Source organism: Pseudophryne corroboree, chromosome 9, assembly GCF_028390025.1.
Source record: "Pseudophryne corroboree isolate aPseCor3 chromosome 9, aPseCor3.hap2, whole genome shotgun sequence".
NCBI classification, from domain to species: domain Eukaryota; kingdom Metazoa; phylum Chordata; class Amphibia; order Anura; family Myobatrachidae; genus Pseudophryne; species Pseudophryne corroboree.
In genome coordinates, this window is record NC_086452.1 from 139,850,926 (window position 1) to 139,867,720 (window position 16,795).

The window sequence follows — 16,795 nt, forward strand, 5'->3', positions numbered from 1 at the left end:
ATGTCAAGGGTGGCGTTCTGGGAAATTTTTATGAAAAGGGGTTACACGGCGGGTAATGGTGTTTAAAGGGGTGGCATCCCATTTAATGTTAGGTAAAGGGGTGGCATCCCATTTATTGCTAGGTAAAGGGGTGGCATCCCATTTAATGTTAGGTAAAGGGGTGGCATCCCATTTAATGTTAGGTAAAGGGGTGGCATCCCATTTAATGTTAGGTAAAGGGGTGGCATCCCATTTATTGCTAGGTAAAGGGGTGGCATCCCATTTAATGCTAGGTAAAGGGGTGGCATCCCATTTATTGCTAGGTAAAGGCTAGGTAAAGGGGTGGCATCCCATTTATTGCTAGGTAAAGGGGTGGCATCCCATTTATTGCTAGGTAAAGGGGTGGCATCCCATTTAATGTTAGGTAAAGGGGTGGCATCCCATTTATTGCTAGGTAAAGGGGTGGCATCCCATTTATTGCTAGATAAAGGGGTGGCATCCCAATTAATGTTAGGTAAAGGGGTGGCATCCCAGTTATTGCTAGGTAAAGGGGGGGCATCCCAGTTATTGCTAGGTAAAGGGGGGGCATCCCAGTTATTGCTAGGTAAAGGGGGGGCATCCCAGTTATTGCTAGGTAAAGGGGTGGCATCCCATTTAATGCTAGGTAAAGGGGTGGCATCCCATTTAATGCTAGGTAAAGTGGTGGCATCCCAATTAATGTTAGGTAAAGGGGTGGCATCCCATTTATTGCTAGGTAAAGGGGTGGCATCCCATTTATTGCTAGGTAAAGGGGTGGCATCCCATTTATTGCTAGGTAAAGGGGTGGCATCCCAATTAATGCTAGGTAAAGGGTTGGCAACCCGGGTGATGGTATGTAAAGGGGTGGCATCCCAGGTGTTGGTATGTAAAGGGGCGGCATCCCGGGTGATGGTATGTAAAGGGGTGGCATCCCGGGTGATGATATGTAAAGGGGTGGCATGGGATCTGGAATCTGAATTTCTCATACGTCCTAGAGGATGCTGGGGACGCTTCAAGAACCATGGGCTATAGACGGGATCCGCAGGCGACATGGGCACTTTAAGACTTTTAAGGGGTGTGAACTGGCTCCTCCCTCTATGCCCCTCCTCCAGACTCCAGTTTAGAATCTGTGCCCAGTGAGACTGGGTGCACTCTGAGGAGCTCTACTGAGTTTCTCGGAAAAGACTTTTATGTTAGGTTTAATATTTTCAGGGAGACCTGCTGGCAACAGGCTCCCTGCATCGTGGAACGGAGGGGAGAGAAGCAGACCTACTTCTGTGAGTTTCATGGCTCTGTTTCTTAGGCTACAGGACACCATTAGCTCCTGAGGGTCTGAACGCTAGGTACGCCTAGATGCTCGTTCCCAGAGCCCACCGTCACCCCCCTTGCAGAGCCAGAAGTCAGAAGACAGGTGAGCAGAAGAAGATCAGAAGACTTCAGTGACTGCTTTGAGGTACCGCACTGCGCGCCATGCTCCCACACACAGCAGCACTACAGGGTACAGGGCGCGGGGGCGCCCTGGGCAGCATTAAACACCTCATATAAGACTGGCAAGGTGGTTTTTAAGTGCCAAGGCACTAAATCCTAACCCCCGCCAGTATAAATATTTAAAAAAATAACGGGGCTGAAGCGCGCTATTAAGCGGGCGGCGCGTAGCCCTCACAGCTCACATCAGCGCCATTTTCTCTTCACAGAGCTGCAGAGACGCTGGTCCTTCCTGTACACTGCTGTATCAAGTAACAGGGTGCAAAGCAGGGGGGGGGGGGGCACAGTTTTTTGGTGCTATATATGTATTTATAGAAGCGCTAACAGGTCTGAGGCTTTGTATAAGGGTTTTCAGAACCGGGATAAGCGCTTGGTGTTGGTGTTGTGTTTCTCTGACAAGCTTTACTGTGGGTCTGTCCCTTATATGCCCAGTGTGTCTGTGGGTTTCGGTACACGTGTGTCGGCATGTCTGCGGCTGAGTGCTCTTCTCAGGAGAAGGCTGGATTAGGGACGGAAACGGCTGTGGGAGTGACCATGTCGGCCCCGCCGACTCCTGATTGGGTAAATGTTTTGAGTGCTTTGAATGCAAATGTGGCTCTATTAAGTAAGAGATTGGATAAATCTGAGTCTCAGAACCAGGCATGGAAAAAATCCGTGGAGGATGTTTTGTCACAGGTCCAGACCCTCTCGGGTCGCAAAAGCGTTCATTTACCCAGATAGCAGATACAGATACCGACACAGACTCTGACTCCAGTGTCGACTATAGTGATGCCAGATTAAATCCTAAACTGGCTAAGAGCATTCAGTACATGATTGTGGCGATAAAAGACGTGTTACATATCACTGAGGATCCTGCTGTTCCTGATACTAGGGTCTGTATGTTTAAGGAGGTAACGTTTCCTCCCTCTCATGAACTGAACTCTCTTTTTGAAAAGGTTTGGGAAAATCCTGACAAGAAGTTTCAGATTCCCAAGAGAATTCCGGTGACATATCCGTTCCCCTCTGGGTGTAGGGAAAAGTGGGAGTCAACCCCCCTTTGTAGACAAGGCTCTGTCACGATTGTCCAAAAAGGTGGTGCTTCCGTCCCCTGACACGGCAGCCCTAAAGGAACCTGCGGATCGTAAGCATAAAAATACATTGAAATCCATTTATGTCACTACAGGTACGCTGCTCAGACCTGCCGTTGCTTCGGCGTGGGTGAGTAGCGCTAGTGAAGGACGCTGCAGCCTACCTAAAGGAAGCTGAGAGAGACATTGGCCTTTTGGGATCAAGGTCCAATGCCATGGCAGTCTCAGCTAGAAGAGCATTGTGGATTCATCAATGGAATGCTGATGCTGACTCTAAGAAGGCTATGGAGTCTCTGCCGTATAAAGGTGGTGTCTTGTTTGGTGATGGCCTTGCTGACCTGGTATCTACGGCTACCGCGGGTAAGTCATCATTTTTACCTTATGTTCCTGCACAACAAAAGAAAACGCACCACTATCAGATGCAGTCCTTTCGGCCCAATAAATACAAAAAAAGACGAGGGTCTTCCTTTTTTGCTTCTAGAGGAAGAGGAAAGGGAAAAAGGTCACCGGCTGTGGCAGGTTCCCAAGAGCAGAAGTCCTCTCCGGCTTCTGCCAAATCCACCTCATGACGCTGGTATTCCTCTGCGGGAGTCCGCACTGGTGGGGGCACGTCTCCAACTCTTCAGTCAGTTCTGGGTTCGTTCGGCCCTAGACCCATGGGTGTTAGAAATAGGGTCCCAAGGGTACAAACTCGAGTTTCAAGACGTTCCCCCTCTGCGATTTTTCAAATCAGCCTTACCAGCTTCTCTTCCAGACAGGGAGGTAGTATGCGATGCGATACAAAAGCTGTGTCAAAATCAAGTCATTGTCAAGGTGCCCCCGTCACAACAGGGAGAAGGTCTTTATTCGAGCCTCTTCGTGGTCCCAAAGCCGGACGACTCGGTCAGACCAATTCTGAACCTAAAATCCCTCAATTTCTATCTGAGAAAATTCAAATTCAAGATGGAATCTCTCCAAGCAGTGATCTCCAGTCTGGAGGAGGGGGATTTTATGGTGTCGGTCGACATAAAGGATGCCTACTTACACGTCCCCATATATCCCCCATATCAGGCTTACCTGAGGTTTGCGATTCAGGACTGTCATTACCAGTTTCAGACGTTGCCGTTTGGTCTATCCACGGCTCCGAGTGTTTTCACCAAAGTTACGGCGGAAATGGTGGTTCTCCTGTGCAAGCAAGGAGTCACAATTATCCCGTACTTGGACAATCTCCTGATAAGGGCGAGATCCAGGGACCGATTACTGCAGAGCATTACGATTTCCCTGACAGTTCTGCAACAACATGGTTGGCTCCTGAACTTGCCAAAGTCACAGTTGAGTCCAACGAAACGACTGTCGTTTTTGGGAATGATTCTGGACACAGAATTACAGAGCGTTTTTCTTCCAGAAGAGAAGGCTCTGAAAATTCAGGGTCTGGTCAAACAAATTCTGAAGCCAACGAGAGTGTCAATCCATCAATGCACTCTGTTGCTGGGGAAGATGGTGGCGGCCTACGAGGCCATTCAGTTTGGCAGGTTCCATGCCAGAGTGTTTCAGTGGGATCTGTTGGACAAGTGGTCCGGGTCCCATCTGCACATGCAGCGACAGATAATCCTGTCTTCCAAGACCAGAATCTCACTCCTGTGGTGGCTGCACAGCTCTCACCTCCTAGAGGGACGCAGGTTCGGGATCCAGGACTGGATCCTGGTGACCACGGATGCGAGTCTCCGAGGCTGGGGTGCAGTCACACAGGGGAAAAAAAATTTCAGGGCAAATGGTCAAGCCGGGAAGTTTGTCTACACATAAACATTCTGGAATTAAGGGCCATTTACAACGGCCTTCTACAAGCGGAACATCTTGATTCAGTCGTACAACATAACAGCAGTGGCGTACATAAAACCGCCAGGGCGGAACGAAGAGCAGAGCGGCAATGGCAGAGGCCACAAAAGTTTTCCGCTGGGCGGAAAGACATGTAAGCGCTCTGTCAGCGGTCTTCATTCCAGGTGTGGACAACTGGAAAGCAGACTTCCTCAGCAGACACGATCTCCATCCAGGAGAGTGGGGTCTTCATCAAGAGGTCTTTGCAGAAGTGACAAGTCGTTGGAGAATTCCTCAAATAGACATGATGGCGTCTCGCATCAAAAAGAAACTTCTGAGATATTGTTCCAGGTCAATGGACCCTCAAGCAATAGCGGTGGACGCCCTAGTGACACCGTGGGTGTTTCAGTCGGTATATGTGTTCCCTCCGATTCCACTCATTCCAAAAGATATGAAGATCATAAGAAGAACAAGGGTTTATGCAATCCTCATTGTTCCAGACTGGCCAAGGAGGACCTGGTATCAAGATCTTCAGGAATTACTAATAGGAGATCCCTGGCCTCTTCCTGTACGAGAGGATCTGTTACAGCAGGGGCCGTGCGTGTACCAAGACTTACCGCAGCTTCGTTTGACGGCTTGGAGGTTGAACGCCGGATCCTAGCCCAAAAGGGTATTCCCAGTGAAGTCATTCCCACACTTCTTCAGGCTAGAAAAGTAGTAACGGCGAAACATTATCACCGTATTTGGAGAAAATGTGTGTCTTGGTGTGAATCCAAGAAGGCTCCTATGGAAGAATTTCAGCTGGGCCGTTTTCTCCATTTTCTGCAAGCAGGTGTGGATGCGGGCCTAAAGTTAGGCTCCATTAAAGTACAAATTTCGGCCTTGTCAATTTTCTTTCAAAAAGAATTGGCCTCCCTTCCGGAAATTCAGACTTTCGTGAAAGGCGTGCTGCACATCCAACCTCCCTTTGTGCCCCCAGTGGCACCGTGGGATCTTAACGTGGTGTTGCAGTTCCTGCAATCTCATTGGTTTGAACCTTTACGTAAGGTAGAGTTGAAATTCGTCACTTGGAAAGTGATCATGCTGTTGGCCTTGGCCTCTGCAAGGCGGGTGTCTGAATTGGCGGCTTTGTCTCACAAGAGCCCCTATTTGATCTACCATGAAGATAGAGCGGAGTTGAGAACTCGTTCAGCAATTTCTGCCAAAAGTGGTGTAATCATTTCACATGAACCAACCTATTATGGTGCCGGTGGCTACTGACGCCTTAGCGGAATCGAAGTCTCTAGATGTGGTCAGAGCTTTGAAAATTTAGGTGGCCAGAATGGCTCAGATTAGGAAAACGGAGGCTCTGTTTGTCCTGTATGATCCCAACAAGATTGGGGCTCCTGCTTCCAAGCAGTCTATTGCGCGCTGGATCTGTAATACGATTCAGCAAATCTCATTCTACGGCTGGATTGCCGTTACCGAAATCGGTGATGGCCCATTCTAGCAGAAAGGTGGGCTCATCCTGGGCGGGTGCCCGGGGGGTCTCGGCGTTACAGCTTTGCCGAGCAGCTACTTGGTCGGGTTCAAACACTTTTGCAAAGTTTTACAAGTTTGAAACCCTGGCTAAGAAGGACCTCTTGTTGGTCAATCGGTGCTGCAGTCATCCGCACTCTCCTGCCCGTTCTAGAGCTTTGGTATAAATCCCATGGTTCTTGAAGCGTCCCCAGCATCCTCTAGGACGTATGAGAAAATAGGTTTTTAATACCTACCGGTAAATCCTTTTCTCTTAGTCCGTAGAGGATGCTGGGCGCCCGTCCCAGTGCGGACTCTATCTGTAGTTATTAGTTATGTTTACACACAGGTTGTGTTTCTGTTATAGTCAGCCTGTTGCTGACATGCCGTTGACTTGTGTTGTGTTAAATGCCATGTTGTACGGCGTGCTTGAGGTGTGAGCTGGTATGTATCTCACCTTAGTTTTAACAATAAATCCTTTTCCTCGAAATGTCCGTCTCCCTGTGCACAGTTCCTATAACTGGAGTCTGGAGGAGGGGCATAGAGGGAGGAGCTAGTTCACACCCCTTAAAAGTCTTAAAGTACCCATGTCTCCTGCGGATCCCATCTATACCCCATGGTTCTTGAAGCATCCTCTACGGACAAAGAGAAAAGGATTTACCGGTAGGTATTAAAATCCTATTTTAACATCATTACTGTGATTCTGTCTTTCAGGTGGAAATGGAAGGAGGATGATCTTAAACCAGAGGATATGCACAATATCATTAAGATTCATAATCAAAATAATGAGCAAGCCTGGACTGAAATCCTGAAATGGGAAGCTCTCCATGCCAAGTAAGATTTCTTCTTCTACTTCGGTGTAATTGTTCTAGTTTCACACAATAATGTGGTGTTGTTTAAAAATATTAATTTTACGTGCTTTGATAAGTAAACCATAGTATTTCTTGCTACCAGCAACAGAAAAAGGTGTACATGCCGCAATGTTCTTTTTATTGCTATCATAAATGAAGCTATTATATTTGTACATGCCTATATATATATATATATATATATATATATATATATATATATATATACACACACTGCTCAAAAAAATAAAGGTAACACTAAAATAACACATCCTAGATCTGATTGAATGAAATATTCTAATTAAATACTTTGTTCTTTACATAGTTGAATGTGCTGACAACAAAATCACACAAAAATGATCAATGGAAATCAAAATTATTAACCCATGGAGGTCTGGATTTGGAGTCACACTCAAAATTAAAGTGGAAGAACACACTACAGGCTGATCCAACTTTGATGTAATGTCCTTAAAACAAGTCAAAATGAGGCTCAGTAGTGTGTGTGGCCTCCACGTGCCTGTATGACCTCCCTACAACCCACACAAGTGGCTCAGGTAGTGCAGCTCATCCAGGATGGCACATCAATGCGAGCTGTGGCAAGAAGGTTTGCTGTGTCTGTCAGCGTAGTGTCCAGAGCATGGAGGCGCTACCAGGAGACAGGCCAGTACATCAGGAGACGTGGAGGAGGCCGTAGGTGGGCAACAACCCAGCAGCAGGACCGCTACCTCCGCCTTTGTGCAAGGAGGAACAGGAGGAGCACTGCCAGAGACCTGCAAAATGATCTCCAGCAAGCCACAAATGTGCATGTGTCTACTCAAACGATCAGAAACAGACTCCATGAGGGTGGTATGAGGGCCCGACGTCCACAGGTGGGGGTTGTGCTTACAGCCCAACACCGTGCAGGACGTTTGGCATTTGCCAGAGAACACCAAGATTGGCAAATTCGCCACTGGCGCCCTGTGCTCTTCACAGATGAAAGCAGGTTCTCACTGAGCACATGTGACAGACGTGACAGAGTCTGGAGACGCCAAGGAGAACGTTCTGCTGCCTGCAACATCCTCCAGCATGACCGGTTTAGCAATGGGTCAGTAATGGTGTGGAGTGGCATTTCTTTGGGGGGCCGCACAGCCCTCCATGTGCTCGCCAGAGGTAGCCTGACTGCCATTAGGTACCGAGATGAGATCCTCAGACCCCTTGTAAGACCATATGCTGGTGCGGTTGGCCCTGGGTTCCTCCTAATGCAAGACAATGCAAGACCTCATGTGGCTGGAGTGTGTCAGCAGTTCCTGCAAGACGAAGGCATTGATGCTATGGACTGGCCCGCCCGTTCCCCAGACCTGATTCCAATTGAGCACATCTGGGACATCATGTCTCGCTCCATCCACCAACGCCACGTTGCACCACAGACTGTCCAGGAGTTGGCGGATGCTTTAGTCCAGGTCTGGGAGGAGATCCCTCAGGAGACCATCCGCCACCTCATCAGGAGCATGCCCAGGCATTGTAGGTAGGTCATACAGGCACGTGGAGGCCACACACACTAATGCGCCTCATTTTGACTTGTTTTTAGGACATTACATCAAAGTTGGATCAGCCTGTAGTGTGTTTTTCCACTTTAATTTTGTGACTCCAAATCCAGACCTCCATGGGTTAATAAATTTGATTTCCATTGATAATTATTGTGTGATTTTGTGGTCAGCACATTCAACTATGTAAAGAACAAAGTATTTAATAAGAATATTTCATTCATTCAGATCTAGGATGTTTTATTTTAGTGTTCCTATATATATATATATATATATATATATATATATATATATATATATATATATATATATATATATATATATATATATATATATATATATATATATATATATATATATATATATATATATATATGTGTGTGTGTGTGTATATGTATATATATATATATATATATTTTTATATATATATATATATATATATATATATATATATATATATATCTTAATGCTTAGAAAGACTGCTACATATTTCCTTTATTATTCGCTATTTAAGATGGCACTAATATTATTTGTATCTAGTTCTTTAGGGGGCTATTTATCATACATCGCATATTCGATGTGATCTGGGTGGGATCTTACCACCCAGGATCACATTGCAATATGCGATCACAATAAGCAGATGTATTATTATGCATCCACAGGGACAAGGGCTCAGAAAGAAACCAGTCCCTGTGATGTGCTGAGAGATGGCTGCTGATTGATCTGCAGATGCGTAGTCTGCTAAGACCGTACTGCGCAGCGGGCATTTCCAGGGAGACCCTCTGCTTGCTACAGACGCGGCGAGAAGCCCATAGGCTACAATGGGCTACAGCCACCTTTTAGATGGTTATAGCTGCAGGGACCAATATCGGGAATGCCTCACACTCCGGATATTGGTAAATCTGGCAGCATCGCATCCCCCATAGGAATCTATGGGGATATAGCAATGGAGGGATCACAGCAGGTATCTGAGACACCTGCTGTGATCTCTCATTCTTTTTTTTTTTTTTTAAACAATAATTTTTGTTGGGATTTTAACAGTACATAGAAAACATCATTTTACAAACAAACAGACAAACTGTAAGCAAGTAAGGAGAAGAAAAGAAAAAACACACACAAAGAAACGTAGGGAAAGGGGAATTACCAGACTAGCTAGCAGAAAACAATCAGGACCTACTGATAGTCACATACCCAAAAAACAAATGTAATAAGACGTAGAAAAGCAATGAGGGAATATCTGCTTAAGAATCTGAGCTAGGGGAAATTAGCACATGAAGATCTATTGGTGCCCTGTAGATGGTAGAATGCCCCATACGTTCCCTGAACTCTCCCCATTTAAACCACTTCATATGACAAGAGGAGGCGGAAGATGACCACCGCCGTTTCAAAAAAGTAGTGCCGATGAACTTTATCCGTGATAGCTGCTATAGTTGGTATAAGAGGTGACTTCCACAGCTGGACAATAGAGGCCTTGGTCGCTATCAAAATGTGTCCCATAAGATACCTATCACCCTTGGACATGCTTCCCGGATAAAAATGAAACAAAGCCGTTACTGGATCTGGAGATACAGCAAATCCTAACACTTCGCCATTCATAGTAAAGACCTCCCTCCAGAGTGGTTGTACTACCTGGCACGGCCAGAAAATTTGGAGAATATCTCCTACTGAAGCACAGTTTCTCCAACATAACTGGGAGATTGAGGGCCATATTCTATGTTGCCGTTCTGGAGTGAAGTAGGCCCTATGAAGCAGTTTATAGTACATCTCAGAGTGGTGAGCACATTTAGACACCCTAAAACAAGTTTTAAAGATGACGTCTCAATCGTCCTCATGCAGAACTTGAGAGAAATCTTTCTCCCATTTAACTTGAGAGGGTAGTTTCCCAGACACCCTTTCTGAGAGCATGTACTGATACCACCAGGAGATATTACCTCTCTGTGCCGAAGAATTAAGTTTGGACAGAAGCAATGGAGGGAATGTCATTATATTTAAGGGGAGCGGGACATAACTCTGTAGCCAATGTTGTTTCAATTGAAGAAGTCACGAGGAGAAATATTAGCCTGATTCTGTAGTAAAGAAAAGGGAACCATACCATTTGCCTGAAACACATCTTTCAATGAGTTCAAGCCATGTCCAACCCAGAAGTCAAATTGTAGAGACTGTATTAAGGCAGCTATGGCAGTTAGGGAAAGTTCTAAAGAAGGCAACACAATTCCTGTTCCAGAAAATACTAATTTACGCCATACCTGTAATGTCGTGAAGACTGCTTTACAAGGACGGGAGCAGGGGGGAGTCACCGTAGTAGATAGCCATAAAAGATCTGGGAGACTAAATGGTGACAACATAGCACGTTCAATAAGCACCCACGGCTTGAGAGAATCAGTTTGAAACCAGTCTTTAATTTGTCTCAATATGCAGGCAGAGTGGTCTACCTCAACGTCCGGAAAGGCAGCACCTCCTCTGTGTTTTGGAAGGGAAATAGTGGCTCTAGCTATTTTAGGTTTAGAACCTTTCCAAACCTATTTAATAAGGGTTTGATTAAATCTGTAATAGAGGTGTCTAGGAAGTAGCCTTGGTGTAGTACGGTAGAGGTACATTAATTTAGCTAACAGCACCATTTTAGCAGCCGCTATGCGGCCCAACCAAGAGACTTCCTGCATCATCCAGTCCGAAGTCAGAGTCTCAAAGGCAGACAACAAAGGTGTATAATTGCAGTCAATCAAATCACAGTCTCTGGCTAAGTTAACTCCTAAGTACTTGAGGGACCTAACCTGCCAAGCATATCTGAATTTTTTTTTTAAATTCGACTAATACATCCGCAGAAAGGTGGAGAGGTAGGGCCTCCGTCTTGGAGGTATTCAGTCTATAATATGATACGTCTGAGTACTGCCTCAAAACTCGGTGCAGGTGAGGGAGGGAAATCTCAGGTTGCAGTAGACATAAAATCTTTTTGCAGATGATATTCTTTTATGTGAAATATCGCCAATTATAGGGCCATGAATACCATCAGAAGATCGAATTCTCTCAGCCAAGGGCTCAATCGCTAATGCAAAGATGAGAGGTGATAAAGGGCATCCTTGTCTCGTACCATTGGTGATATTGAAGCTCGTTGAAAGGCAACTGTTGACATAAACCCTAGAAGACGAGAAAGACTAAAGCGCAAGAAAAGAGTCAAGTATGCCGCCATGGAAGCCAAAACAGCGCAGCTTGTGATCTCTCATTCTTACATTGCGGGGATACATAATATTTGCATCTAGCCCTCAAAAACTGGTGTTTTCGTGGACATAGCCACAAATATTGTTTGAGAAACGTCTGTTATTTACTGTACTTTGGAGATCTGGTTTATAACCGAACTCCAAATATTTCTGGTCCCATGTTCAAGTAATACTGGGACTGTCAGAGAGAAAACAAATCACGGAAGCTCAGTAGCGTTAGCTGGAATAATTGAGGGCAGCACTAAGTAACAGGCGGATAGGTGTACTAAGCAGGTTGCAGCTGGAAAGGTAAGGTATTCCCCAATACCTTTAATATATGATCAATAGTAGTTATAAAGAACTTTCTGTGCATACCCTGATAGTCTGCTAAAACATAAACTCATAAATTTAAAGGCATGTTTAATCTAATTCGTTATACATAGAGGGGTGAAAATATGTATAAAACTAATTATAAACAGTGGCAGAAATGTGGGTCCGACTGCGCTAATTCCTTGGGTGATTTTTTTTTTTATATATAAATTAGCTGCTTCAAACTATCTAAAGGGGTCCCCCCCTTTTTTTAATATATGTGAAAAGCTACAGAGAGCGCTTTTTTATATAGGAATTATTATGACAATTACACACTTATCTTTAAAAGATGTACTCAATTTTCTTAAGGTATGGCTTTTATTGTGAAAGTTATGTACTAAAATAAACTGAATATAAAAACAAAATAAACAGAATATATAAGGGGTCAGCTTGCTGGGGGTAGCTTGCTGGAATTTTTTAAGTGTGGAATTAATAAGTGTGTTATCCGAACAGTTAAAAAAACAGTTCTTCCTGGGGCTGGTCTAATCACGTTTTTTTTCTTCTCATCTCTCAGGTATGTGAATTCATTGCTACTATGCTACCAGGCTCAGACTGACACACATGCTGCGTACAAACCACATCTTATATTTGAATGTATGTGAATTCATTGCTACTATGCTACCAGGCTCAGACTGACACACATGCTGCGTACAAACCACATCTTATATTTGAATGTATGTGAATTCATTGCTACTATGCTACCAGGCTCAGACTGACACACATGCTGCGTACAAACCACATCTTATATTTGAATGTATGTGAATTCATTGCTACTATGCTACCAGGCTCAGACTGACACACATGCTGCGTACAAACCACATCTTATATTTGAATGTATGTGAATTCATTGCTACTATGCTACCAGGCTCAGACTGACACACATGCTGCGTACAAACCACATCTTATATTTGAATGTATGTGAATTCATTGCTACTATGCTACCAGGCTCAGACTGACACACATGCTGCGTACAAACCACATCTTATATTTGAATGTATGTGAATTCATTGCTACTATGCTACCAGGCTCAGACTGACACACATGCTGCGTACAAACCACATCTTATATTTGAATGTATGTGAATTCATTGCTACTATGCTACCAGGCTCAGACTGACACACATGCTGCGTACAAACCACATCTTATATTTGAATGTATGTGAATTCATTGCTACTATGCTACCAGGCTCAGACTGACACACATGCTGCGTACAAACCACATCTTATATTTGAATGTATGTGAATTCATTGCTACTATGCTACCAGGCTCAGACTGACACACATGCTGCGTACAAACCACATCTTATATTTGAATGTATGTGAATTCATTGCTACTATGCTACCAGGCTCAGACTGACACACATGCTGCGTACAAACCACATCTTATATTTGAATGTATGTGAATTCATTGCTACTATGCTACCAGGCTCAGACTGACACACATGCTGCGTACAAACCACATCTTATATTTGAATGTATGTGAATTCATTGCTACTATGCTACCAGGCTCAGACTGACACACATGCTGCGTACAAACCACATCTTATATTTGAATGTATGTGAATTCATTGCTACTATGCTACCAGGCTCAGACTGACACACATGCTGCGTACAAACCACATCTTATATTTGAATGTATGTGAATTCATTGCTACTATGCTACCAGGCTCAGACTGACACACATGCTGCGTACAAACCACATCTTATATTTGAATGTATGTGAATTCATTGCTACTATGCTACCAGGCTCAGACTGACACACATGCTGCGTACAAACCACATCTTATATTTGAATGTATGTGAATTCATTGCTACTATGCTACCAGGCTCAGACTGACACACATGCTGCGTACAAACCACATCTTATATTTGAATGTATGTGAATTCATTGCTACTATGCTACCAGGCTCAGACTGACACACATGCTGCGTACAAACCACATCTTATATTTGAATGTATGTGATGTTTTTCTTGTAATTTCCTATGTATGTGATTGAATTTATTGTGAATAGCTAGAGTAGTTTTAGTCTGCTGACCCACCCTGTGCAATTTGTTCTATGATCAATTAGCATTTCAATCAGGTGACCAAATGTTCAGAGGTAGGCCTGTTCCTAATCAGAGACAGTATTTCCTTAGAGTCAGTTAAGGGGTCAGCTTGCTGGGGGTAGCTTGCTGGAATTTTTTAAGTGTGGAATTAATAAGTGTGTTATCCGAACAGTTAAAAAAACAGTTGAACAAACATTGAAAAACATCAAGAAAAGGTAACTTACTTTAACAACTTACTCTAACTCCACTTAACCCATAAAACACAAACAACCTCAGCATGTTCATCAAACTACTGTGTCTAATTTCAATTCATGGAATTCTCACCAAATTTAACACATTCTACACTCACCCTGAAACTCACCCCTCTGTACACATTACAGCTTCTATTCTCCACTCCCCTCTTCTAAACACTCATGAGATTTATACTTTCCTCTCTGCAAGTACTTTGACAACCACAATTGGCCACCAGTACAAACACTCGCAAACATCCACCAAGATTTATCTCACTCTTCTGCTATTATTAGCTGGTGACATATCACCAAATCCAGGCCCCAACCACCTTTCCCTCTCACACTCTGCTGTCTCAAAACAACATAGAAATCCATCTAACCTCATAAATATCACGTGTCTCCCATCCCCCTCCAAATCACTAAAATGTGCCTTATTGAATGCACGCTCTGTTTGTAACAAATTAACATCCATCCATGACCTCTTCATATCTCACAACTTTAATCTGCTGGCTATAACAGAAACATGGCTCACACAATCAGACACTGCCTCCCCTGCAGCACTGTCACATGGTGGTTTCCACTTCTCACACACATCTAGGCCTAATAATAGTAAAGGTGGTGGGGTCGGAATCTTACTGTCACAGTTTTTCACATACACTGTTCTACCTCAGGTTCCATCACTCGCATTCACCTCATTTGAAGTTCACTCTATCAGGATTTTCACCCCCTTCTCTCTGCGTGTTGCAGCTATCTATCGCCCTCCTGGGCAACCTAAACAACAATTTCTAGAAGATTTCTCTGCCTGGCTCCCACACTTCTTATCCTCTGACATCTCCACCATCATTATGGGCGATTTCAATATAGCTCTTGACAGTCCACAATCTGTTCATGCATCCAAACTCCTCTCTCTAACCTCCTCTCTTGGCCTAACCCAATGGTCCGACTCCTCTACTCACCATGAGGGCCACTGCCTTGATCTTGTGTTCACCAGGCTCTGCTCAGTTTCCGAATTCACTAACACTCCTTTCCCTCTCTCTGATCACAACCTGATCACCTTCACAATCTCTTCTATTACTTTAAATTCTAGGACACTAAAACCAAGCAAGCCTCCTCTAACCCGCAGAAATACTAACAATATACATTTTCAACAACTTTCCACTTCTCTGCAACAACTGCTCTCACCAATCTCGACATTTACTACACCTGACACTGCTGTATCACACCTGCACCAGACCCTAGAGAGTGCCCTTGATGAAGTGGCTCCAGCTACCCATCACACTCCACGTAGGCTTAGATGCCAACCATGGCACTCTAAATCAACAAGACACCTACAAAAACTGTCACGTAAAGTAGAACGTCAGTGGCGGAAATCTCAGAATCCAAGTGACTTTTTCACATATAAGACTACCTACCACTCCTATCGTCAGGCCCTGGACACTGCCAAACAAACATATTTCCAATCTCTCATCTCTTATCATGCCAACAACCCCAAGCGACTTTTTAATACATTTAAATCACTTCTTTACCCTCCCTCACCTCCCCCACTAGCTACTATCCGTGCACAAGAACTTGCTTCCTACTTCAAGGATAAGATTGATAAAATCCGAGATGAAATGGTATGCTCTAACTCAGCCAGTGACCTGCTCAATTCCCTACCTGAACCCTCTGGCACTTTCTCTTCATTTGATCCCACAAGTGAAGATGAAGTATCAACACTCTTTTCATCCTCCTACTCCACTACCTCTCCTCTTGATCCTATACCCTCACAGGTCAGTAAAACTTTGTCTCCTGTGCTTATCCCAACCTTAACTAAAATCTGTAATCTCTCTCTCTCTACTGGTATCTTTCCCTCTCTGTTTAAACATGCAGTCATTACTCCCATTCTAAAAAAACACAACTCTGACCCAAACACACTCTCTAACTACCGTCCCATTTCTCAGCTACCCAGTCCCTCCAAGCTACTTGAGAGGCTTGCCTACACTCGCCTTACACTCTTTCTTAACTCGCACAACTTATTGGATCCACTTCAGTCAGGCTTTCGTGCCCAACACTCCACAGAGACGGCACTGACCAAAGTAGTGAATGATCTAGTCACTGCTAGATCAAAAGGCCATTACACACTACTTATTCTTCTAGATCTCTCTGCTGCTTTTGACACTGTTGACCACTCTCTTCTCATACAAACACTACAATCCCTAGGTCTTCAGGACACAGCCCTTTCTTGGTTCTCATCCTACCTATCTAATCGCTCTTTCAGTGTTCACTTCTCTGATTCTACCTCCTCTTCTCTACCTCTATCAGTTGGAGTACCGCAAGGCTCAGTCTTAGGTCCTCTGCTTTTCTCAATCTATACCTCCTCTCTTGGTAAACTAATCAGCTCCTTTGGATTTCAGTATCATTTGTATGCTGATGATACTCAAATCTACCTATCCTCCCCAGATTTGTCACCACCAGTATTGGCTCGTGTCACTGGATGCCTGTCTGCCATTTCATCTTGGATGTCATCTCGCCACCTCAAACTCAACATTTCCAAAACCGAATTAATTATTTTCCCACCAGCTAAGAGTAGTTACCAACCTGATATCTCTATAACTGTTGACAATGCAACTATCCACCCCACCCCACAAGCTCGTTGCCTAGGTGTCACCCTTGACTCTGAACTGTCCTTTGTTCCACACATTCAATCTGTCTCTAAATCATGTTACATGCACCTTAAAAACATATCCAAAATACGCCCTTATCTTAC

At 44.2% G+C, this 16,795-nt stretch overlaps 1 protein-coding gene across 4 annotated transcripts in view; it reads left to right on the forward strand.

Annotated features, from left to right (window-relative positions):
- Window positions 1-16,795, forward strand: part of LOC134957726 (holocytochrome c-type synthase) — a 78,359-nt gene that overhangs the window by 58,559 nt on the left and 3,005 nt on the right. For all 4 annotated transcript variants that reach the window (XM_063939836.1, XM_063939840.1, XM_063939839.1 and 1 more), the window contains one exon: window positions 6,555-6,674. In XM_063939836.1, the coding sequence (XP_063795906.1) occupies window positions 6,555-6,674 (120 nt within the window). The remainder of the gene's footprint in view (window positions 1-6,554; window positions 6,675-16,795) is intronic.